The 24,807-nt window shown below is 43.0% G+C and overlaps 1 protein-coding gene across 1 annotated transcript in view; it reads right to left on the bottom strand.

The window, feature by feature from the left end:
* The window catches only part of LOC311115495 (2-hydroxyacylsphingosine 1-beta-galactosyltransferase-like), a gene marked incomplete at its 5' end in the record, with an annotated part of 36,827 nt that extends 17,586 nt beyond the window's left edge, over window positions 1-19,241 (bottom strand). Inside the window, one exon of the mRNA XM_084190660.1 lies at window positions 19,099-19,241. Coding sequence (XP_084046786.1) covers window positions 19,099-19,241 — 143 coding nt within the window. The remainder of the gene's footprint in view (window positions 1-19,098) is intronic.
* Window positions 19,242-24,807: the final 5,566 nt, after the last annotated feature.

The following is a 24,807-nucleotide window of genomic DNA, read 5'->3' as shown; positions in this document are numbered from 1 at the left end:
GATATATTGTAGTCTATATAGGGAATAGGGTTTTGACCAGATATATTGTAGTCTATATAGGGAATAGGGTTTTGACCAGATATATTGTAGTCTATATAGGGAATAGGGTTTTGACCAGATATATTGTAGTCTATATAGGGAATAGGGTTCTGACCAGATATATTGTAGTCTATATAGGGAATAGGGTTTTGACCAGATATATTGTAGTCTATATAGGGAATAGGGTTTTGACCAGATATATTGTAGTCTATATAGGGAATAGGGTTTTACCAGAGATATTGTAGTCTATATAGGGAATAGGGTTTTGACCAGATATATTGTAGTCTATATAGGGAATAGGGTTTTGACCAGATATATTGTAGTCTATATAGGGAATAGGGTTTTACCAGATATATTGTAGTCTATATAGGGAATAGGGTTTTGACCAGATATATTGTAGTCTATATAGGGAATAGGGTTTTACCAGATATATTGTAGTCTATATAGGGAATAGGGTTTTACCAGATATATTGTAGTCTATATAGGGAATAGGGTTTTGACCAGATATATTGTAGTCTATATAGGGAATAGGGTTTTGACCAGATATACTGTAGTCTATATAGGGAATAGGGTTTTGACCAGACATATTGTAGTCTATATAGGGAATAGGGTTTTGACCAGATATACTGTAGTCTATATAGGGAATAGGGTTTTGACCAGATATATTGTAGTCTATATAGGGAATAGGGTTATGACCAGATATATTGTAGTCTATATAGGGAATAGGGTTTTGACCAGATATATTGTAGTCTATATAGGGAATAGGGTTTTGACCAGATATATTGTAGTCTATATAGGGAATAGGGTTTTGACCTGATATATTGTAGTCTATATAGGGAATAGGGTTTTGACCAGATATATTGTAGTCTATATAGGGAATAGGGTTTTACCAGAGATATTGTAGTCTATATAGGGAATAGGGTTTTGACCAGATATATTGTAGTCTATATAGGGAATAGGGTTTTACCAGATATACTGTAGTCTATATAGGGAATAGGGTTTTGACCAGACATATTGTAGTCTATATAGGGAATAGGGTTCTGACCAGATATATTGTAGTCTATATAGGGAATAGGGTTCTGACCAGATATATTGTAGTCCATATAGGGAATAGGGTTTTGACCAGATATATTGTAGTCTATATAGGGAATAGGGTTTTGACCAGATATATTGTAGTCTATATAGGGAATAGGGTTTTGACCAGATATATTGTAGTCTATATAGGGAATAGGGTTTTGACCAGATATATTGTAGTCTATATAGGGAATAGGGTTTTGACCAGATATATTGTAGTCTATATAGGGAATAGGGTTTTGACCAGATATATTGTAGTCTATATAGGGAATAGGGTTCTGACCAGATATATTGTAGTCTATATAGGGAATAGGGTTTTGACCAGATATATTGTAGTCTATATAGGGAATAGGGTTTTGACCAGATATATTGTAGTCTATATAGGGAATAGGGTTTTACCAGAGATATTGTAGTCTATATAGGGAATAGGGTTTTGACCAGAGATATTGTAGTCTATATAGGGAATAGGGTTTTGACCAGATATATTGTAGTCTATATAGGGAATAGGGTTTTACCAGATATATTGTAGTCTATATAGGGAATAGGGTTTTGACCAGATATATTGTAGTCTATATAGGGAATAGGGTTTTACCAGATATATTGTAGTCTATATAGGGAATAGGGTTTTACCAGATATATTGTAGTCTATATAGGGAATAGGGTTTTGACCAGATATATTGTAGTCTATATAGGGAATAGGGTTTTGACCAGATATACTGTAGTCTATATAGGGAATAGGGTTTTGACCAGACATATTGTAGTCTATATAGGGAATAGGGTTTTGACCAGATATACTGTAGTCTATATAGGGAATAGGGTTTTGACCAGATATATTGTAGTCTATATAGGGAATAGGGTTATGACCAGATATATTGTAGTCTATATAGGGAATAGGGTTTTGACCAGATATATTGTAGTCTATATAGGGAATAGGGTTTTGACCAGATATATTGTAGTCTATATAGGGAATAGGGTTATGACCAGATATATTGTAGTCTATATAGGGAATAGGGTTTTGACCTGATATATTGTAGTCTATATAGGGAATAGGGTTTTGACCAGATATATTGTAGTCTATATAGGGAATAGGGTTCTGACCAGATATATTGTAGTCTATATAGGGAATAGGGTTTTACCAGATATATTGTAGTCCATATAGGGAATAGGGTTTTGACCAGACATATTGTAGTCTATATAGGGAATAGGGTTCTGACCAGATATATTGTAGTCTATATAGGGAATAGGGTTTTACCAGATATATTGTAGTCCATATAGGGAATAGGGTTTTGACCAGACATATTGTAGTCCATATAGGGAATAGGGTTTTGACCAGATATACTGTAGTCTATATAGGGAATAGGGTTTTGACCAGATATATTGTAGTCTATATAGGGAATAGGGTTTTGACCAGATATATTGTGGTCTATATAGGGAATAGGGTTTTGACCAGATATATTGTAGTCCATATAGGGAATAGGGTTCTGACCAGATATATTGTAGTCTATATAGGGAATAGGGTTTTGACCAGATATATTGTAGTCTATATAGGGAATAGGGTTCTGACCAGATATATTGTAGTCTATATAGGGAATAGGGTTCTGACCAGATATATTGTAGTCTATATAGGGAATAGGGTTCTGACCAGATATATTGTAGTCTATATAGGGAATAGGGTTCTGACCAGATATATTGTAGTCTATATAGGGAATAGGGTTTTGACCAGATATACTGTAGTCTATATAGGGAATAGGGTTTTGACCAGATATATTGTAGTCTATATAGGGAATAGGGTTTTACCAGATATACTGTAGTCTATATAGGGAATAGGGTTTTGACCAGACATATTGTAGTCTATATAGGGAATAGGGTTCTGACCAGATATATTGTAGTCTATATAGGGAATAGGGTTCTGACCAGATATATTGTAGTCCATATAGGGAATAGGGTTTTGACCAGATATATTGTAGTCTATATAGGGAATAGGGTTCTGACCAGATATATTGTAGTCTATATAGGGAATAGGGTTTTGACCAGATATATTGTAGTCTATATAGGGAATAGGGTTTTGACCAGATATATTGTAGTCTATATAGGGAATAGGGTTCTGACCAGATATATTGTAGTCTATATAGGGAATAGGGTTTTGACCAGATATATTGTAGTCTATATAGGGAATAGGGTTTTGACCAGATATATTGTAGTCTATATAGGGAATAGGGTTCTGACCAGATATATTGTAGTCTATATAGGGAATAGGGTTTTGACCAGATATATTGTAGTCTATATAGGGAATAGGGTTTTACCAGATATATTGTAGTCTATATAGGGAATAGGGTTTTGACCAGATATATTGTAGTCTATATAGGGAATAGGGTTTTGACCAGATATATTGTAGTCTATATAGGGAATAGGGTTTTACCAGATATATTGTAGTCTATATAGGGAATAGGGTTTTGACCAGATATATTGTAGTCTATATAGGGAATAGGGTTTTGACCAGATATATTGTAGTCTATATAGGGAATAGGGTTTTGACCAGATATATTGTAGTCTATATAGGGAATAGGGTTTTGACCAGATATATTGTAGTCTATATAGGGAATAGGGTTCTGACCAGATATATTGTAGTCTATATAGGGAATAGGGTTTTGACCAGATATATTGTAGTCTATATAGGGAATAGGGTTCTGACCAGATATATTGTAGTCTATATAGGGAATAGGGTTCTGACCAGATATATTGTAGTCTATATAGGGAATAGGGTTCTGACCAGATATATTGTAGTCTATATAGGGAATAGGGTTTTGACCAGATATACTGTAGTCTATATAGGGAATAGGGTTTTGACCAGATATATTGTAGTCTATATAGGGAATAGGGTTTTACCAGATATACTGTAGTCTATATAGGGAATAGGGTTTTGACCAGACATATTGTAGTCTATATAGGGAATAGGGTTCTGACCAGATATATTGTAGTCTATATAGGGAATAGGGTTCTGACCAGATATATTGTAGTCCATATAGGGAATAGGGTTTTGACCAGATATATTGTAGTCTATATAGGGAATAGGGTTCTGACCAGATATATTGTAGTCTATATAGGGAATAGGGTTTTGACCAGATATATTGTAGTCTATATAGGGAATAGGGTTTTGACCAGATATATTGTAGTCTATATAGGGAATAGGGTTCTGACCAGATATATTGTAGTCTATATAGGGAATAGGGTTTTGACCAGATATATTGTAGTCTATATAGGGAATAGGGTTTTGACCAGATATATTGTAGTCTATATAGGGAATAGGGTTCTGACCAGATATATTGTAGTCTATATAGGGAATAGGGTTTTGACCAGATATATTGTAGTCTATATAGGGAATAGGGTTTTACCAGAGATATTGTAGTCTATATAGGGAATAGGGTTTTGACCAGATATATTGTAGTCTATATAGGGAATAGGGTTTTACCAGATATACTGTAGTCTATATAGGGAATAGGGTTTTGACCAGACATATTGTAGTCTATATAGGGAATAGGGTTCTGACCAGATATATTGTAGTCTATATAGGGAATAGGGTTCTGACCAGATATATTGTAGTCCATATAGGGAATAGGGTTTTGACCAGATATATTGTAGTCTATATAGGGAATAGGGTTTTGACCAGATATATTGTAGTCTATATAGGGAATAGGGTTTTGACCAGATATATTGTAGTCTATATAGGGAATAGGGTTTTGACCAGATATATTGTAGTCTATATAGGGAATAGGGTTTTGACCAGATATATTGTAGTCTATATAGGGAATAGGGTTTTGACCAGATATATTGTAGTCTATATAGGGAATAGGGTTCTGACCAGATATATTGTAGTCTATATAGGGAATAGGGTTTTGACCAGATATATTGTAGTCTATATAGGGAATAGGGTTTTGACCAGATATATTGTAGTCTATATAGGGAATAGGGTTTTACCAGAGATATTGTAGTCTATATAGGGAATAGGGTTTTGACCAGATATATTGTAGTCTATATAGGGAATAGGGTTTTGACCAGATATATTGTAGTCTATATAGGGAATAGGGTTTTACCAGATATATTGTAGTCTATATAGGGAATAGGGTTTTGACCAGATATATTGTAGTCTATATAGGGAATAGGGTTTTACCAGATATATTGTAGTCTATATAGGGAATAGGGTTTTACCAGATATATTGTAGTCTATATAGGGAATAGGGTTTTGACCAGATATATTGTAGTCTATATAGGGAATAGGGTTTTGACCAGATATACTGTAGTCTATATAGGGAATAGGGTTTTGACCAGACATATTGTAGTCTATATAGGGAATAGGGTTTTGACCAGATATACTGTAGTCTATATAGGGAATAGGGTTTTGACCAGATATATTGTAGTCTATATAGGGAATAGGGTTATGACCAGATATATTGTAGTCTATATAGGGAATAGGGTTTTGACCAGATATATTGTAGTCTATATAGGGAATAGGGTTTTGACCAGATATATTGTAGTCTATATAGGGAATAGGGTTATGACCAGATATATTGTAGTCTATATAGGGAATAGGGTTTTGACCTGATATATTGTAGTCTATATAGGGAATAGGGTTTTGACCAGATATATTGTAGTCTATATAGGGAATAGGGTTTTACCAGAGATATTGTAGTCTATATAGGGAATAGGGTTTTGACCAGATATATTGTAGTCTATATAGGGAATAGGGTTTTACCAGATATACTGTAGTCTATATAGGGAATAGGGTTTTGACCAGACATATTGTAGTCTATATAGGGAATAGGGTTCTGACCAGATATATTGTAGTCTATATAGGGAATAGGGTTCTGACCAGATATATTGTAGTCCATATAGGGAATAGGGTTTTGACCAGATATATTGTAGTCTATATAGGGAATAGGGTTTTGACCAGATATATTGTAGTCTATATAGGGAATAGGGTTTTGACCAGATATATTGTAGTCTATATAGGGAATAGGGTTTTGACCAGATATATTGTAGTCTATATAGGGAATAGGGTTTTGACCAGATATATTGTAGTCTATATAGGGAATAGGGTTTTGACCAGATATATTGTAGTCTATATAGGGAATAGGGTTCTGACCAGATATATTGTAGTCTATATAGGGAATAGGGTTTTGACCAGATATATTGTAGTCTATATAGGGAATAGGGTTTTGACCAGATATATTGTAGTCTATATAGGGAATAGGGTTTTACCAGAGATATTGTAGTCTATATAGGGAATAGGGTTTTGACCAGAGATATTGTAGTCTATATAGGGAATAGGGTTTTGACCAGATATATTGTAGTCTATATAGGGAATAGGGTTTTACCAGATATATTGTAGTCTATATAGGGAATAGGGTTTTGACCAGATATATTGTAGTCTATATAGGGAATAGGGTTTTACCAGATATATTGTAGTCTATATAGGGAATAGGGTTTTACCAGATATATTGTAGTCTATATAGGGAATAGGGTTTTGACCAGATATATTGTAGTCTATATAGGGAATAGGGTTTTGACCAGATATACTGTAGTCTATATAGGGAATAGGGTTTTGACCAGACATATTGTAGTCTATATAGGGAATAGGGTTTTGACCAGATATACTGTAGTCTATATAGGGAATAGGGTTTTGACCAGATATATTGTAGTCTATATAGGGAATAGGGTTATGACCAGATATATTGTAGTCTATATAGGGAATAGGGTTTTGACCAGATATATTGTAGTCTATATAGGGAATAGGGTTTTGACCAGATATATTGTAGTCTATATAGGGAATAGGGTTATGACCAGATATATTGTAGTCTATATAGGGAATAGGGTTTTGACCTGATATATTGTAGTCTATATAGGGAATAGGGTTTTGACCAGATATATTGTAGTCTATATAGGGAATAGGGTTCTGACCAGATATATTGTAGTCTATATAGGGAATAGGGTTTTACCAGATATATTGTAGTCCATATAGGGAATAGGGTTTTGACCAGACATATTGTAGTCTATATAGGGAATAGGGTTCTGACCAGATATATTGTAGTCTATATAGGGAATAGGGTTTTACCAGATATATTGTAGTCCATATAGGGAATAGGGTTTTGACCAGACATATTGTAGTCCATATAGGGAATAGGGTTTTGACCAGATATACTGTAGTCTATATAGGGAATAGGGTTTTGACCAGATATATTGTAGTCTATATAGGGAATAGGGTTTTGACCAGATATATTGTGGTCTATATAGGGAATAGGGTTTTGACCAGATATATTGTAGTCCATATAGGGAATAGGGTTCTGACCAGATATATTGTAGTCTATATAGGGAATAGGGTTTTGACCAGATATATTGTAGTCTATATAGGGAATAGGGTTCTGACCAGATATATTGTAGTCTATATAGGGAATAGGGTTCTGACCAGATATATTGTAGTCTATATAGGGAATAGGGTTCTGACCAGATATATTGTAGTCTATATAGGGAATAGGGTTCTGACCAGATATATTGTAGTCTATATAGGGAATAGGGTTTTGACCAGATATACTGTAGTCTATATAGGGAATAGGGTTTTGACCAGATATATTGTAGTCTATATAGGGAATAGGGTTTTACCAGATATACTGTAGTCTATATAGGGAATAGGGTTTTGACCAGACATATTGTAGTCTATATAGGGAATAGGGTTCTGACCAGATATATTGTAGTCTATATAGGGAATAGGGTTCTGACCAGATATATTGTAGTCCATATAGGGAATAGGGTTTTGACCAGATATATTGTAGTCTATATAGGGAATAGGGTTCTGACCAGATATATTGTAGTCTATATAGGGAATAGGGTTTTGACCAGATATATTGTAGTCTATATAGGGAATAGGGTTTTGACCAGATATATTGTAGTCTATATAGGGAATAGGGTTCTGACCAGATATATTGTAGTCTATATAGGGAATAGGGTTTTGACCAGATATATTGTAGTCTATATAGGGAATAGGGTTTTGACCAGATATATTGTAGTCTATATAGGGAATAGGGTTCTGACCAGATATATTGTAGTCTATATAGGGAATAGGGTTTTGACCAGATATATTGTAGTCTATATAGGGAATAGGGTTTTACCAGATATATTGTAGTCTATATAGGGAATAGGGTTTTGACCAGATATATTGTAGTCTATATAGGGAATAGGGTTTTGACCAGATATATTGTAGTCTATATAGGGAATAGGGTTTTACCAGATATATTGTAGTCTATATAGGGAATAGGGTTTTGACCAGATATATTGTAGTCTATATAGGGAATAGGGTTTTGACCAGATATATTGTAGTCTATATAGGGAATAGGGTTTTGACCAGATATATTGTAGTCTATATAGGGAATAGGGTTTTGACCAGATATATTGTAGTCTATATAGGGAATAGGGTTTTGACCAGATATATTGTAGTCTATATAGGGAATAGGGTTTTGACCAGATATATTGTGGTCTATATAGGGAATAGGGTTTTGACCAGATATATTGTAGTCCATATAGGGAATAGGGTTCTGACCAGATATATTGTAGTCTATATAGGGAATAGGGTTTTGACCAGATATATTGTAGTCTATATAGGGAATAGGGTTCTGACCAGATATATTGTAGTCCATATAGGGAATAGGGTTTTGACCAGATATATTGTATTCTATATAGGGAATAGGGTTCTGACCAGATATATTGTAGTCTATATAGGGAATAGGGTTTTGACCAGATATATTGTAGTCTATATAGGGAATAGGGTTTTGACCAGATATATTGTAGTCTATATAGGGAATAGGGTTCTGACCAGATATATTGTAGTCTATATAGGGAATAGGGTTTTGACCAGATATATTGTAGTCTATATAGGGAATAGGGTTTTGACCAGATATATTGTAGTCTATATAGGGAATAGGGTTCTGACCAGATATATTGTAGTCTATATAGGGAATAGGGTTTTGACCAGATATATTGTAGTCTATATAGGGAATAGGGTTTTACCAGATATATTGTAGTCTATATAGGGAATAGGGTTTTGACCAGATATATTGTAGTCTATATAGGGAATAGGGTTTTGACCAGATATATTGTAGTCTATATAGGGAATAGGGTTTTACCAGATATATTGTAGTCTATATAGGGAATAGGGTTTTGACCAGATATATTGTAGTCTATATAGGGAATAGGGTTTTGACCAGATATATTGTAGTCTATATAGGGAATAGGGTTTTGACCAGATATATTGTAGTCTATATAGGGAATAGGGTTTTACCAGATATATTGTAGTCTATATAGGGAATAGGGTTTTGACCAGATATACTGTAGTCTATATAGGGAATAGGGTTTTGACCAGATATACTGTAGTCTATATAGGGAATAGGGTTTGTGTTGTTGTTTAACAGACAGAACGTCTTCCTCCTGAAGCAACATCATGGACGGGAACGTTTGATAAAGGGGCTGGGAGTCCTGAGGAAGAGATTGACAGTTGCACTTCCCCTTCATCTGTACACTGATTGGTCAAGGACTTGACACTTCTTTGAAATGTATATAGAAACCTGGTACTGGAGTTTGTGATGAGTGTCGAGGAAACGGTTGAGCATGTTCTATTATATCGTGACCAGGACAGCAGGTGATATAGAATATAGATGAATAGGGGGCCGTGACCGGCCTCACACTCCAGGACAGCAGGTGATATAGAATATAGATGAATAGGGGGCCGTGACCGGCCTCACACTCCAGGACAGCAGGTGATATAGAATATAGATGAATAGGGGGCCGTGACCGGCCTCACACTCCAGGACAGCAGGTGATATAGAATATAGATGAATAGGGGGCCGTGACCGGCCTCACCCTCCAGGACAGCAGGTGATATAGAATATAGATGAATATGGGGCCGTGACCGGCCTCACACTCCCCCGGGGGAGTCCCATTCATCCCGGGGGCCGCTCCACGATTCCGACAACGGAGAAGAGGAAGAAGGAGTGGGGTCCTAGTCAGAGAGCAGTGCATTATGGGGGCCGAGCCTCTTACAGAGTATATTAATCTCTAACGGGTTCCTAGTCAGACTCAGGAGGCGTGCATACTATCCACCACTTATGAGTATGTTACTCTCTAACGTTCAGTCCCTGGTCAATAAAGTAGATGAGCTCAGGGCGAGGATCTCCTTCCAGAGAGACATCAGGGACTGTAACATACTCTGTTTCATGGAATCATGGCTCTCTCCGGATATACTGTCCCCATCCATCCAGCTAGCAGGGTTCTCTGTCCATCGTGCGGACAGGAAGAAAGAACTCTCCCGGAAGAAGAAAGGTGGAGGTTCATATTTCATGATTAACTACTGATGGTGTGATTGTGGTAACGTACAGGAACTCAAGTCCTTTTGTTCTCCCGATCTGGAATACCTCACCATCAAATGCCGACCGCATTACCTCCCTAGTGAATTGTCTTCGGTCATCGTCATGGCCGTGTATATTCCCCCGCAAGCCAACACCGCAACAGCTCTCAAAGAACTACACTGAAAATCGCATTGAAAATCATGACGTTTTATCAACACATCGCCTGCGCTACTCGCTCATCATGAATTCTTGACCATTGCTACTCCCCCTTCTGGGACGGCTACAAGGCTTCCCCCACCATCCATTTCGGCAAATCAGATCATGCCTCCATTCTGCTCCTCCCTTCCTATAGGCAGAAACTTAAACAGGAAGTATCCGTGGTAAGAACTGTTAAACGTTGGTCTGACCAATCGGAATCTATGCTTCAAGATTGAGGCGCCGATGTGGGCCTCCGCCGCTCATGAGGACAGTGGGCTCTCGTTCTCCATGGCCGACGTGAGCAAGACATTTAAGCATGCTAACCCTTGCAAGGCTGCCGGCTCAGACGGCATCCCAAACCGTGTCCTCAGAGCATGTGCAGACCAGCTGGCTGGAGTGTTTACGGACATACTCAATCTCTTCCTATCCTAGTCTGTTGTCCCCACTTGCTTTAAGATGTCCACCATTGTTCCTGTACCCAAGAAAGCGAAGGTAAATGAACAAAATGACTTTTTCATATTAGCACTCACTTCTGTCATCATGAAGTGCTTTGAGAGGCTAGCTCAGGATCATATCACCTCTACCTTACCTGACACCCTAGACACACTGTAATGAATACTCGGACAGAGTGGTAAGATCCAATCGCAGAATAGCGATGCTTTATTAGAGTACAGACAAGGGAATAGCTTAATCGTGGTCGGGCGGGCTGGGGTCAAAACCGGGCCAGGCATAGACAGGCAGAGGTACCAAGGGAGCGGGCGTAGTCGTAGTCGAGGGCACAGGCACAGGATCAGAGGACGGTAATCACTGGGATAGACAAGCAGAGGGTTAAGCAATACGGGGAGTCAAACAACAAGGCACAGGTCGGATACACGGGTAATCAAAAACAACAAACTCTCTCTCTCTCTCTCGGAACAAAACGCTTAGCAAGTCACAATGGAACAATACCTCGCACCGACTGAACTTCTGAGCACACCTTATATCCTACCCTAATTACGGACAGGTGTGCTCAGAACTCAGGTGAACCAGATCGAGTCTGATGACTCCCCCTCTCAGTAGATCGGGGAAGTGTCAGACTCTGTCTAGACCCAGCCAACCCACGATCCCTTACACACACTACAATTTGCATACCGCCCTAACAGATCCACGGATGACGCAATCGCATCGCACACAGCCCTATCTCACCTGGACAAGAGGAATACCTACAATCTTGGAAAAAAAGGGTTACAAACGGGTTCTTTGAGGAGGGATAGGGTTCTACCAATAACTGTTTTGATCTACCTAGAACCTTTAACAACCTAAGATCTGTTTTTGGAAGAAAGGGTTCTTGATGATTATTTGGAAGGTAAGAAGGATTCTTTGGAAGGCAAGAAGGGTTCTACATAGGACCATATATAATAGTTCCAAGTATGCTCTATTGCAGGGAGATTTTCTGAATTGTTTGTTTTACTGTAATATTTGTGTTTTTTTGCATGTACATTGCTTGGTTAATGAATGTCATGCTACACAAAGATAGATAACATACCGTTTTCTAAACTAATCCAAAAAATGGATTTATATAGCACCCGTTACAGAGATGGTTGATCCAGTTTAGATGATTGAGGTAGTCTCAGTATTCCGTCTGCCCTCGGCAGTCGTTCTGAATGCAGGCTGCAGGTGATTCCACTTGCTAGATATCCTGCCTCTGGCTGGATTCCAATAGGAATCACACATTACTTTGCAAGGCAGCATAATGTGACTAGTAGGTCTGATGAGGCCAGTAAACCAGGAGGTTCCTAACACCGCTGTGTTGGGGTATAATTAGACCCTCAACAAAAGGCCTTGTGATATATACGTTATGTATTTTCATAAATAATACAATGTTAAAGGCTAATAAGGCTGGTGGAACCGTTCAGAGGGTTCTAGAAAGAACCCTCCAAAGATAAAATGGTTCTCGGTAGAACCCTTCACAGACGGTTCCAGGAAGAACCTTTAAATGATAAAATGGTTCTCGGTAGAACCCTTCACAGACGGTTCCAGGAAGAACCTTTAAATTATAAAATGGTTCTCGGTAGAACCATGTACAGGGGGTTCTTTGAAGAACCCTACATAGAGGGTTCTAGATAGAACCCTCTACAAAGGGTTCAACCCAGCACCAAAAAGGGTTCCCCTATGGGGACAAACCGAAGAACCCTGTATGATTCTACTTAGCACCCTTTTCTTCTAAGAGTGTATGTAAGAATGCTGTTCAACTACAGCTAAGCCTTCAACACCAGAGTTCCCTTCAAGCTCATCATTAATCTCCGGGCCCTGGGTCTGAACCCCACCCTGTACAACGGAGTCCTGGACTTCCTGACAGGCCGCCCCCAGGTGGTGAAGGTAGGAAACAACACCTCCACTTCGCTGATCCTCAACACTGGGGTCCCTCAAGGGTGTGTGCTCAGCCCCATCCTGTACTCCCTGTTCACCCATGACTGTGTGGCCACGCATATCTCCAACTCAATCATCAAGTTTGCAGACGACACAACAGTAGTAGGCTTGATTACCAACAATGACGAGACCACCTACAGGGAGGAGGTGAGGGCCTGGCGGAGTGGTGCCAGGAAAATAACCTCTCACTCAACGTCAACCAAATGAATGAGCTGATCGTGGACTTCAGGAGACAGCAGAGAGCACGCCCCTATCCACATGGCCCCTAAGACCATCAAGAACTTCTACAGATGCACCATTGAGAGCATCCTGTCGGGCTGTATCACCACCTGGTACGGCAACTGCACCGACCGCAACCACAGCGCTCTCCAGAGGGTGGTGCGGTCTGCCCAACGCATCACTGGGTGGGCACACTGCCTGCCCTCCAGGACACCTACAGCACCCGATGTCACAGGAAGGCCAAAAAGATCATCAAGGACATCAACCACCCGAGCCCCTGCCTGTTCACTCCGCTATCAACGATATTATAACCGCGATTGATAATAGACAGTACTGTGCAGCCATCTTCATCGACCTGGCCAAGGCTTTCGACTCTGTCAACCACCGCATTCTTATTGGCAGACTAAATAGCCTTGGTTTCTCAAATGACTGCCTCGCCTGGTTCACCAACTACTTCTCAGATAGAGTTCAGTGTGTCAAATCGAAGGGCCTGTTGTCTGGACCTATGGCAGTCTCTATGGGGGTGCCACAGGGTTCAATTCTTGGGCCGACACTTTTCGCCGTGTATATCAATGATGTCGCTCTTGCTGCTGGTGACTCTCAGATCCATCTCTACGCAGACGACACCATTTTGTATACATCTGGCCCTTCATTGGACACTGTGTTAACAAACCTCCAAACGAGATTCAATGCCATACAACAATCCTTCAGTAGCCTCCAACTGCTCTTAAACACTAGTAAAACTAAATGCATGCTTTTCAATCGAACGCTGCTGGCACTCGCCCACCCGACTAGAATCACCACTCTCGACGGGTCTGACCTAGAGTATGTGGACAACTACAAATACCTAGGTGTCTGGTTAGACTGTAAACTCAACTTCCAGACTCACATAAAGAATCTCCAATCCAAAGTTAAATCTAGAATCGGCTTCCTATTTCGCAACAAAGCCTCCTTCACTCATGCTGCCAAACATGCCCTCGTAAAACTGACTATCCTACCGATCCTTGACTTCGGCGATGTCATTTACAAAATAGCCTCCAACACTCTACTCAGCAAATTGGATGTAGTCTATCACAGTGCCATCCGTTTTGTCTCCAAAGCCCCATACACTACCCACCACTGTGACCTGTACGCTCTTGTTGGCTGGTCCTCACTACATGTTCGTCGTCAAACCCACTGGCTCCAGGCCATCTATAAATCACTGCTAGGCAAATCCCCGCCTTATCTTAGCTCATTGGTCACCATAGCAGCACCCACCCGTAGTCTGCGCTCCAGCAGGTATATCTCACTGGTCATTCCCAAAGCCAACACCTCCTTTGGCCGCCATTCCTTCCAGTTCTCTGCTGCCAATGACTGGAACGAATTGCAAAAATCTCTGAAGCTGGAGACTCTTATCTCCCTCACTAACTTTAAGCATCAGTTGTCAGAGCACCTTACCGATCACTGCACCTGTACACAGCCCATCTGAAATTAGCCCACCCAACTACCTCATCCCTATATTGTTATTTATTTTGCTCTTTTGCACCCCAGTATCTCTATTTGCACATTATCTCTTGCACATCTAGCATTCCAGTGTTAATACTATTGTAATTATTCTGCACTATAGCCTATTTATTGCCTTACCTCCATAACTTGCTACATTTGCACACACTGTATATATATTTTCTGTTGTATTTCTGACTTTATGTTTTGTTTACCCCATATGTAACTCTGTGTTGTTTTTATTGCACTGCTTTGCTTTATCTTGGCCAGGTCGCAGTTGTAAATGAGAACCTGTTCTCAACTGGCTTACCTGGTTAAATAAAGGTGAAATAAAAATAAAAAAAATCATCTAGAAGGCGGAGACAGTGCAGGTGCATCAAAGCTGGGACCGAGAGACTGAAAAACGGCTTCTATCTCCAGGCCATCAGTCTGTTAAACAGTCACCACTAGCCGGCCTACGCCCAGTACTCTGCCTTGAACTTTAGTCACTGTTACTAGCCGGCTACCAACCAATACTCAACCCTGCACCTTAGAGACCGCTGCCCTATGTACATAGTCATTGAACACTGGTCACTTGAATAATGTTTACATACTGTTTTACCCTCTTCATATGTATATACTGTATTCTAGTCATGGTTCATCCTATATAACTACTGATGTCCACTTCATATGTATATACTGTATTCTAGTCATGGTTCATCCTATATAATTACTGCTGTCCACTTCATATGTATATACTGTCCATAATGTCTATACACACCATTATATACACTGAACAAAAATATAAACTCAACATGTAACAATTTCAAAGTTACAGTTCATATAAGGAAATCAGTCAATTGAAATAAATTCATTAGGCCCTAATCTATGGATTTCACATGTCTGGTGAGAATGCAGGCCATGGAAGAACTGGGACATTTTCAGCTTCCAAGAATTGTGTACAGATCCTTGTGACATGGGGCCGTGCATTATCATGAGGTGATGGCAGCGGATGAATGGCACGACAATGGGCCTCAGGATCTCATCACGGTATCTCTGTGCATTGAAATTGACATCGATAAAATGCAATTGTTTTTGTTGTCCGTAGCTTATGCCTGCCCATACCATAACCCCACCGCCACCATGGGGCTCTCTGTTCACAACGTTGACATCAGCAAACCGCTCGCCCACACAACGCCATACATGTGGTCTGCGGTTGTGAGGCTGGTTGGATTATCTTGGCAAAGGAGAAATGCTTACTAACAGGGATGTAAACACATTTGTGCACAAAATGTTAGAGAAATAAGCTTTTTTACTCTCTCTCTCTCTCTCTCTCTCTCTCTCTCTCTCTCTCTCTCTCTCTCTCTCTCTCTCTCTCTCTCTCTCTCTCTCTCTCTCTCTCCCTCCCTCGGTCTCTCTCAGCTCTGTAGTGAATGGGTCAACAGTGGAATTCTGGGTAAATGATTACACTAGATAAATTATATAATGTGTCTGTAATGACCCTCGGAATCGCAGGCATTTTACTCTCTGCACACACACACACACAGACACACACAGACACACACAAAGACACACACACACACACACAGACACACACACACACACACACACACACACACACACACACACACACACACACACACACACACACACACACACACACACACACACACACACACACACACACACACACACACACACACACACACACACACAGCCACACACACACACACATACACACACACACACACACACACACACACAGACACACACACACACACACTCTCTTTCTGTGGTATGGCTGTATCAACATAGACTTTAGACTCAAAGGGAAGACCACAGTAGAATCACTGTATCAGTAGGAGGACTGGTCCAGCATCACTGTATCAGTAGGAGGACTGGTCCAGCATCACTGTATCAGCAGGAGGACTGGTGCAGCATCACTGTATCAGTAGGAGGACTGGTCCAGCATCACTGTATCAGTAGGAGGACTGGTCCAGCATCACTGTATCAGCAGGAGGACTGGTCCAGCATCACTGTATCAGTAGGAGGACTGGTCCAGCATCACTGTATCAGTAGGAGTACTGGTCCAGCATCACTGTATCAGCAGGAGGACTGGTCCAGCATCACTGTATCAGTAGGAGTACTGGTCCAGCATCACTGTATCAGCAGGAGGACTGGTCCAGCATCACTGTATCAGTAGGAGGACTGGTCCAGCATCACTGTATCAGTAGGAGGACTGGTCCAGCATCACTGTATCAGTAGGAGGACTGGTCCAGCATCACTGTATCAGTAGGAGGACTGGTCCAGCATCACTGTATCAGTAGGAGTACTGGTCCAGCATCACTGTATCAGTAGGAGGACTGGTCCAGTATCACTGTATCAGTAGGAGTACTGGTCCAGCATCACTGTATCAGAAGGAGGACTGGTCCAGCATCACTGTATCAGTAGGAGTACTGGTCCAGCATCACTGTATCAGTAGGAGGACTGGTCCAGCATCACTGTATCAGTAGGAGTACTGGTCCAGCATCACTGTATCAGTAGGAGTACTGGTCCAGCATCACTGTATCAGTAGGAGGACTGGTCCAGCATCACTGTATCAGTAGGAGGACTGGTCCAGCATCACTGTATCAGTAGGAGGACTGGTCCAGCATCACTGTATCAGTAGGAGTACTGGTCCAGCATCACTGTATCAGTAGGAGGACTGGTCCAGCATCACTGTATCAGTAGGAGGACTGGTCCAGCATCACTGTATCAGTAGGAGGACTGGTCCAGCATCACTGTATCAGTAGGAGGACTGGTCCAGAATCACTGTATCAGTAGGAGGACTGGTCCAGCATCACTGTATCAGTAGGAGGACTGGTCCAGCATCACTGTATCAGCAGGAGGACTGGTCCAGCATCACTGTATCAGTAGGAGGACTGGTCCAGCATCACTGTATCAGTAGGAGGACTGGTCCAGCATCACTGTATCAGTAGGAGGACTGGTCCAGCATCACTGTATCAATAGGAGGACTGGTCCAGCATCACTGTATCAGTAGGAGGACTGGTCCAGCATTGTAGTTACTCCACAATACTAACCTAAATGACAGAGTGAAAAGAAGGAAGCCTGCACAGAATACAACTAAGGTAATACTGCAAAAAAATGTAGCAAAGAAAATATATTTTTGTAATTAATGCAAATCCAACACAACACATCACTGAGTCCCACTCTTCATATTTTCAAGCATGGTGGTGGCTGCATCATGTTATGGGTATGCTTGTCATTGGCAAGGACCAGGGAGTTTTTTGTTGTTGATAAAAATAAATGAAATAGAGCAAAATCCTAGAAGAAAATCTGGTTCAGTCTGCTTTCCACCAGACACTGGGAGACAAATTCACCTTTCAGCAGGACAATAAAACACAAGGCCAAATAAAAACTGGAGTTGCTTACCAAGACGACATTGAATGTTACTGAGTGGCCTACATATATTGGCTTGAGAATCTATGGCAAGACTTGAAAATGTCTGTCTAGCAATGACCAACAACCAACTTGACAGAGCATGAAGAATTTTAAAAAGAAAAATGGACAAATGTTGCACAATCCAGGTGTGGAAAGCTCTTAGAGACTTACCCAGAAAGACTCACAGCTGTAATCGCTGCCAAAGACGCTTCTACAAAGTATTGACTCAGGTGTGTGAATACTTACGTAATCAAGATATATTAGTGTTTTATATTTCATTAATAGAAATAGAAAATTAAACACTTTTCTTCCTCTTTGACATTACAGAGTATTTTGTGTAGAGTGTTGACAAGAAATGACAATTAAATCAATTTTTGTAACACGACAAAATGTATAAAAAGTGTGAATACTTTCTAAAGGGACTGTGTATAGTGCACTACTTAGGGTCTTGGTTAAAACTATTTCGCTTTTTAGGGAATATTCAACAAGTCAACACTGGAGATATTAGGTAAGGTGTTAGGGCCATTTTAGTGCCCACAGTAGCAGTGGTAGTTTATCATTCAGCCATTTTACCTCACCCATCTGGTTGATGGTGCCACCCCTGGCAGCCATTTTGTGTCCTACCCCTCCTAGTTGCAGTGGGAGTGAATGGTTGAGTTCCTGCCCAACTAGATGCACAGGCGTTGCATTGCATCAACCAATGGTTGTGTGCCAAGTAAATTATACCTATCCAGGTGTTGTAAGATTTGGCATGCGTCTGCAATATAGTCGGGGAGGAACTCGACCGATGTGAATTCAGCAGCCATGTTGTGTCCGAGCCCTCCCAGTTGCAGTGGAAGGGAATGTGAATGAGTGAAACTGGTAGTACCTCCAGACCACGCGTTGGGGCAGCCTGCCCAGGGCTCCAGCCAGTTTGTGAGCGATGTCCTCTGAGAGGTATTTGACCCCGGCGCCAAACGATACCACTACGAACCCATGCTCCGCCGTGTCACTCACCCACGACTCAAACTCCTGCATCACACACACAGAGACACACACACACACACAGAGAGAGAGAGAGAGAGAGGAGACAGTTCACACAGAGAGAGAGAGAGAGGAGACAGTTCAAATCTAGACATAGGACTATCTGTTGTCCAACACAACAACACACAGACACACACACACCTAACACCCAGTGACTACCGTCTCCATGACTACCCCCTCCATGACTACTGTACTCACGACTACTGTATCTCTGGACTCTGTTTACATCATCGTCAAACTTTATTGATATCAAACAGAGAACCAAACCATAACAGAATGTGATGTCACAGGCCAGCACGACAGTCACGTGATAATTCTACTTCCTGTCTGTCTCCCATGACCCTGGTTGACCCCTGAGTGAGGTGATAGTCCCCACCCCTCTCTCTGTGTCACTAGTTTCCCCTAGGTACATATCTAGGATCAGCTTCCCCTCCCCCAATCCTAACCATAAAAAAAAAAAAACTTTCTTTAACTAGGCAAGTCAGTTAAGAACAAAATTCTTATTTAAAATGACGGCCTACCCTGGACCAATTGTGTGAAGCCCTATGGGGACTCACAATCACAGCCGGTTGTGATACAGCCTGGAATCGAACCAGGGGGGGTCTGTAGTGACGCCTCTAGCACTGAGACGCATTGCCTTAGACCGCTGCGCCACTCGGGAGTCGGGGAACCATTAGTGGGGGGTCTGTAGTGACGCCTCTAGCACTGAGATGCATTGCCTTAGACCGCTGCGCCACTCGGGAGTCGGGGAACCATTAGTGGGGGGTCTGTAGTGACGCCTCTAGCACTGAGACGCAGTGCCTTAGACCGCTGCGCCACTCGGGAGTCGGGGAACCATTAGTGGGGGGTCTGTAGTGACGCCTCTAGCACTGAGATGCAGTGCCTTAGACCGCTGCGCCACTCGGGAGTCGGGGAACCATTAGTGGGGGGTCTGTAGTGACGCCTCTAGCACTGAGATGCAGTGCCTTAGACCGCTGCGCCACTCGGGAGTCGGGGAACCATTAGTGGGGGGTCTGTAGTGACGCCTCCAGCACTGAGATGCAGTGCCTTAGACCGCTGCGCCACTCGGGAGTCGGGGAACCACTAGTGGGGGGTCTGTAGTGACGCCTCTAGCACTGAGATGCAGCGCCTTAGACCGCTGCGCCACTCGGGAGTCGGGGAACCATTAGTGGGGGGTCTGTAGTGATGCCTCTAGCACTGAGATGCAGCGCCTTAGACCGCTGCGCCACTCGGGAGTCGGGGAACCATTAGTGGGGGGTCTGTAGTGACGCCTCTAGCACTGAGATGCAGCGCCTTAGACCGCTGCGCCACTCGGGAGTCGGGGAACCATTAGTGGGGGGTCTGTAGTGACGCCTCTAGCACTGAGATGCAGCGCCTTAGACCGCTGCGCCACTCGGGAGTCGGGGAACCATTAGTGGGGGGAAATGTAGTGACGCCTCCAGCACTGAGATGCAGCGCCTTAGACCGCTGCGCCACTCGGGAGTCGGGGAACCATTAGTGGGGGGTCTGTAGTGACGCCTCTAGCACTGAGATGCAGCGCCTTAGACCGCTGCTCCACTCGGGAGTCGGGGAACCATTAGTGGGGGGTCTGTAGTGACGCCTCTAGCACTGAGATGCAGTGCCTTAGACCGCTGCGCCACTCGGGAGTCGGGGAACCATTAGTGGGGGGTCTGTAGTGACGCCTCTAGCACTGAGATGCAGTGCCTTAGACCGCTGCGCCACTCGGGAGCCCGATTATGAAGATCAACATCTAGGGATAACATTACCCTCCTCCCTGTGTCCTAAAGGGCATCCATAGGGGTCTAGGGATAACATTACCCTACTCCCTGTGTCCTAAAGGGCATCCATAGGGGTCTAGGGATAACATTACCCCCCTCCCTGTGTCCTAAAGGGCATCCATAGGGGTCTAGGGATAACATTACCCCCCTCCCTGTGTCCTAAAGGGCATCCATAGGGGTCTAGGGATAACATTACCCTACTCCCTGTGTCCTAAAGGGCATCCATAGGGGTCTAGGGATAACATTACCCTACTCCCTGTGTCCTAAAGGGCATCCATAGGGCTCTAGGGATAACATTACCCTACTCCCTGTGTCCTAAAGGACATCCATAGGGGTCTAGGGATAACATTACCCTACTCCCTGTGTCCTAAAGGGCATCCATAGGGCTCTAGGGATAACATTACCCTACTCCCTGTGTCCTAAAGGGCATCCATAGGGGTCTAGGGATAACATTACCCTCCTCCCTGTGTCCTAAAGGGCATCAATAGGGCTCTAGGGATAACATTACCCTACTCCCTGTGTCCTAAAGGGCATCCATAGGGGTCTAGGGATAACATTACCCTACTCCCTGTGTCCTAAAGGACATCCATAGGGCTCTAGGGATAACATTACCCTCCTCCCTGTGTCCTAAAGGGCATCCATAGGGGTCTAGGGATAACATTACCCTACTCCCTGTGTCCTAAAGGGCATCCATAGGGCTCTGGTCTAAAGCAGTGCACTTTACAGGGAACAGGGTGTCATAGGGCTCTGGTCTAAAGCAGGGCACTTTACAGGGAACAGTGGCACCCTACTCCCTGTGTCCTAAAGGACACCCATAGGGCTATAGGGATAACATTACCCTCCTCCCTGTGTCCTAAAGGGCATCCATAGGGGTCTAGGGATAACATTACCCTACTCCCTGTGTCCTAAAGGGCATCCATAGGGGTCTAGGGATAACATTACCCTACTCCCTGTGTCCTAAAGGGCATCCATAGGGGTCTAGGGATAACATTAACCTACTCCCTGTGTCCTAAAGGGCATCCATAGGGGTCTAGGGATAACATTACCCTCCTCCCTGTGTCCTAAAGGGCATCCATAGGGCTCTAGGGATAACATTACCCTACTCCCTGTGTCCTAAAGGGCATCCATAGGGGTCTAGGGATAACATTACCCTACTCCCTGTGTCCTAAAGGACATCCATAGGGGTCTAGGGATAACATTACCCTCCTCCCTGTGTCCTAAAGGGCATCCATAGGGCTCTAGGGATAACATTACCCTCCTCCCTGTGTCCTAAAGGGCATCCATAGGGGCCTAGGGATAACATTACCCTACTCCCTGTGTCCTAAAGGGCATCCATAGGGCTCTAGGGATAACATTACCCTCCTCCCTGTGTCCTAAAGGGCATCCATAGGGCTCTAGGGATAACATTACCCTCCTCCCTGTGTCCTAAAGGGCATCCATAGAGGTCTAGGGATAACATTACCCTCCTCCCTGTGTCCTAAAGGGCATCCATAGGGGTCTAGGGATAACATTACCCTACTCCCTGTGTCCTAAAGGACATCCCATAGGGGTCTAGGGATAACATTACCCTCCTCCCTGTGTCCTAAAGGGCATCCATAGGGGTCTAGGGATAACATTACCCTACTCCCTGTGTCCTAAAGGGCATCCATAGGGGTCTAGGGATAACATTACCCTACTCCCTGTGTCCTAAAGGGCATCCATAGGGGTCTAGGGATAACATTACCCTCCTCCCTGTGTCCTAAAGGGCATCCATAGGGGTCTAGGGATAACATTACCCTCCTCCCTGTGTCCTAAAGGGCATCCATAGGGGTCTAGGGATAACATTACCCTCCTCCCTGTGTCCTAAAGGGCATCCATAGGGCTCTAGGGATAACATTACCCTCCTCCCTGTGTCCTAAAGGGCATCCATAGGGGTCTAGGGATAACATTACCCTACTCCCTGTGTCCTAAAGGGCATCCATAGGGCTCTGGGGATAACATTACCCTACTCCCTGTGTCCTAAAGGGCATCCATAGGGCTCTAGGGATAACATTACCCTACTCCCTGTGTCCTAAAGGGCATCCATAGGGCTCTAGGGATAACATTACCCTACTCCCTTTTCCTAAAGGGCATCCATAGGGGTCTAGGGATAACATTACCCTCCTCCCTGTGTCCTAAAGGGCATCCATAGGGGTCTAGGGATAACATTACCCTCCTCCCTGTGTCCTAAAGGGCATCCATAGGGGTCTAGGGATAACATTACCCTCCTCCCTGTGTCCTAAAGGGCATCCATAGGGGTCTAGGGATAACATTACCCTACTCCCTGTGTCCTAAAGGACATCCATAGGGGTCTAGGGATAACATTACCCTCCTCCCTGTGTCCTAAAGGGCATCCATAGGGGTCTAGGGATAACATTACCCTACTCCCTGTGTCCTAAAGGACATCCATAGGGCTCTAGGGATAACATTACCCTACTCCCTGTGTCCTAAAGGGCATCCATAGGGGTCTAGGGATAACATTACCCTACTCCCTGTGTCCTAAAGGACATCCATAGGGCTCTAGGGATAACATTACCCTACTCCCTGTGTCCTAAAGGGCATCCATAGGGGTCTAGGGATAACATTACCCTCCTCCCTGTGTCCTAAAGGGCATCCATAGGGCTCTAGGGATAACATTACCCTCCTCCCTGTGTCCTAAAGGGCATCCATAGGGGTCTAGGGATAACATTACCCTACTCCCTGTGTCCTAAAGGGCATCCATAGGGCTCTAGGGATAACATTACCCTCCTCCCTGTGTCCTAAAGGGCATCCATAGGGGTCTAGGGATAACATTACCCTACTCCCTGTGTCCTAAAGGACATCCATAGGGCTCTAGGGATAACATTACCCTACTCCCTGTGTCCTAAAGGGCATCCATAGGGGTCTAGGGATAACATTACCCTACTCCCTGTGTCCTAAAGGACATCCATAGGGCTCTAGGGATAACATTACCCTACTCCCTGTGTCCTAAAGGGCATCCATAGGGGTCTAGGGATAACATTACCCTCCTCCCTGTGTCCTAAAGGGCATCCATAGGGGTCTAGGGATAACATTACCCTCCTCCCTGTGTCCTAAAGGGCATCCATATGGGGTCTAGGGATAACATTACCCTACTCCCTGTGTCCTAAAGGGCATCCATAGGGGTCTAGGGATAACATTACCCTCCTCCCTGTGTCCTAAAGGGCATCCATAGGGCTCTAGGGATAACATTACCCTCCTCCCTGTGTCCTAAAGGGCATCCATAGGGCTCTAGGGATAACATTACCCTACTCCCTGTGTCCTAAAGGGCATCCATAGGGGTCTAGGGATAACATTACCCTACTCCCTGTGTCCTAAAGGGCATCCATAGGGCTCTAGGGATAACATTACCCTACTCCCTGTGTCCTAAAGGGCATCCATAGGGGTCTAGGGATAACATTACCCTACTCCCTGTGTCCTAAAGGGCATCCATAGGGCTCTAGGGATAACATTACCCTCCTCCCTGTGTCCTAAAGGGCATCCATAGGGGTCTAGGGATAACATTACCCTACTCCCTGTGTCCTAAAGGGCATCCATAGGGGTCTAGGGATAACATTACCCTCCTCCCTGTGTCCTAAAGGGCATCCATAGGGGTCTAGGGATAACATTACCCTACTCCCTGTGTCCTAAAGGGCATCCATAGGGGTCTAGGGATAACATTACCCTACTCCCTGTGTCCTAAAGGGCATCCATAGGGGTCTAGGGATAACATTACCCTCCTCCCTGTGTCCTAAAGGACA

Source organism: Coregonus lavaretus (assembly GCF_964263955.1).
Source record: "Coregonus lavaretus genome assembly, contig: HAP1_SCAFFOLD_1723, whole genome shotgun sequence".
Lineage (NCBI taxonomy): Eukaryota > Metazoa > Chordata > Actinopteri > Salmoniformes > Salmonidae > Coregonus > Coregonus lavaretus.
Note: the sequence above shows the minus strand (reverse complement) of the source record. Positions and strands in the feature narration are given on the sequence as shown.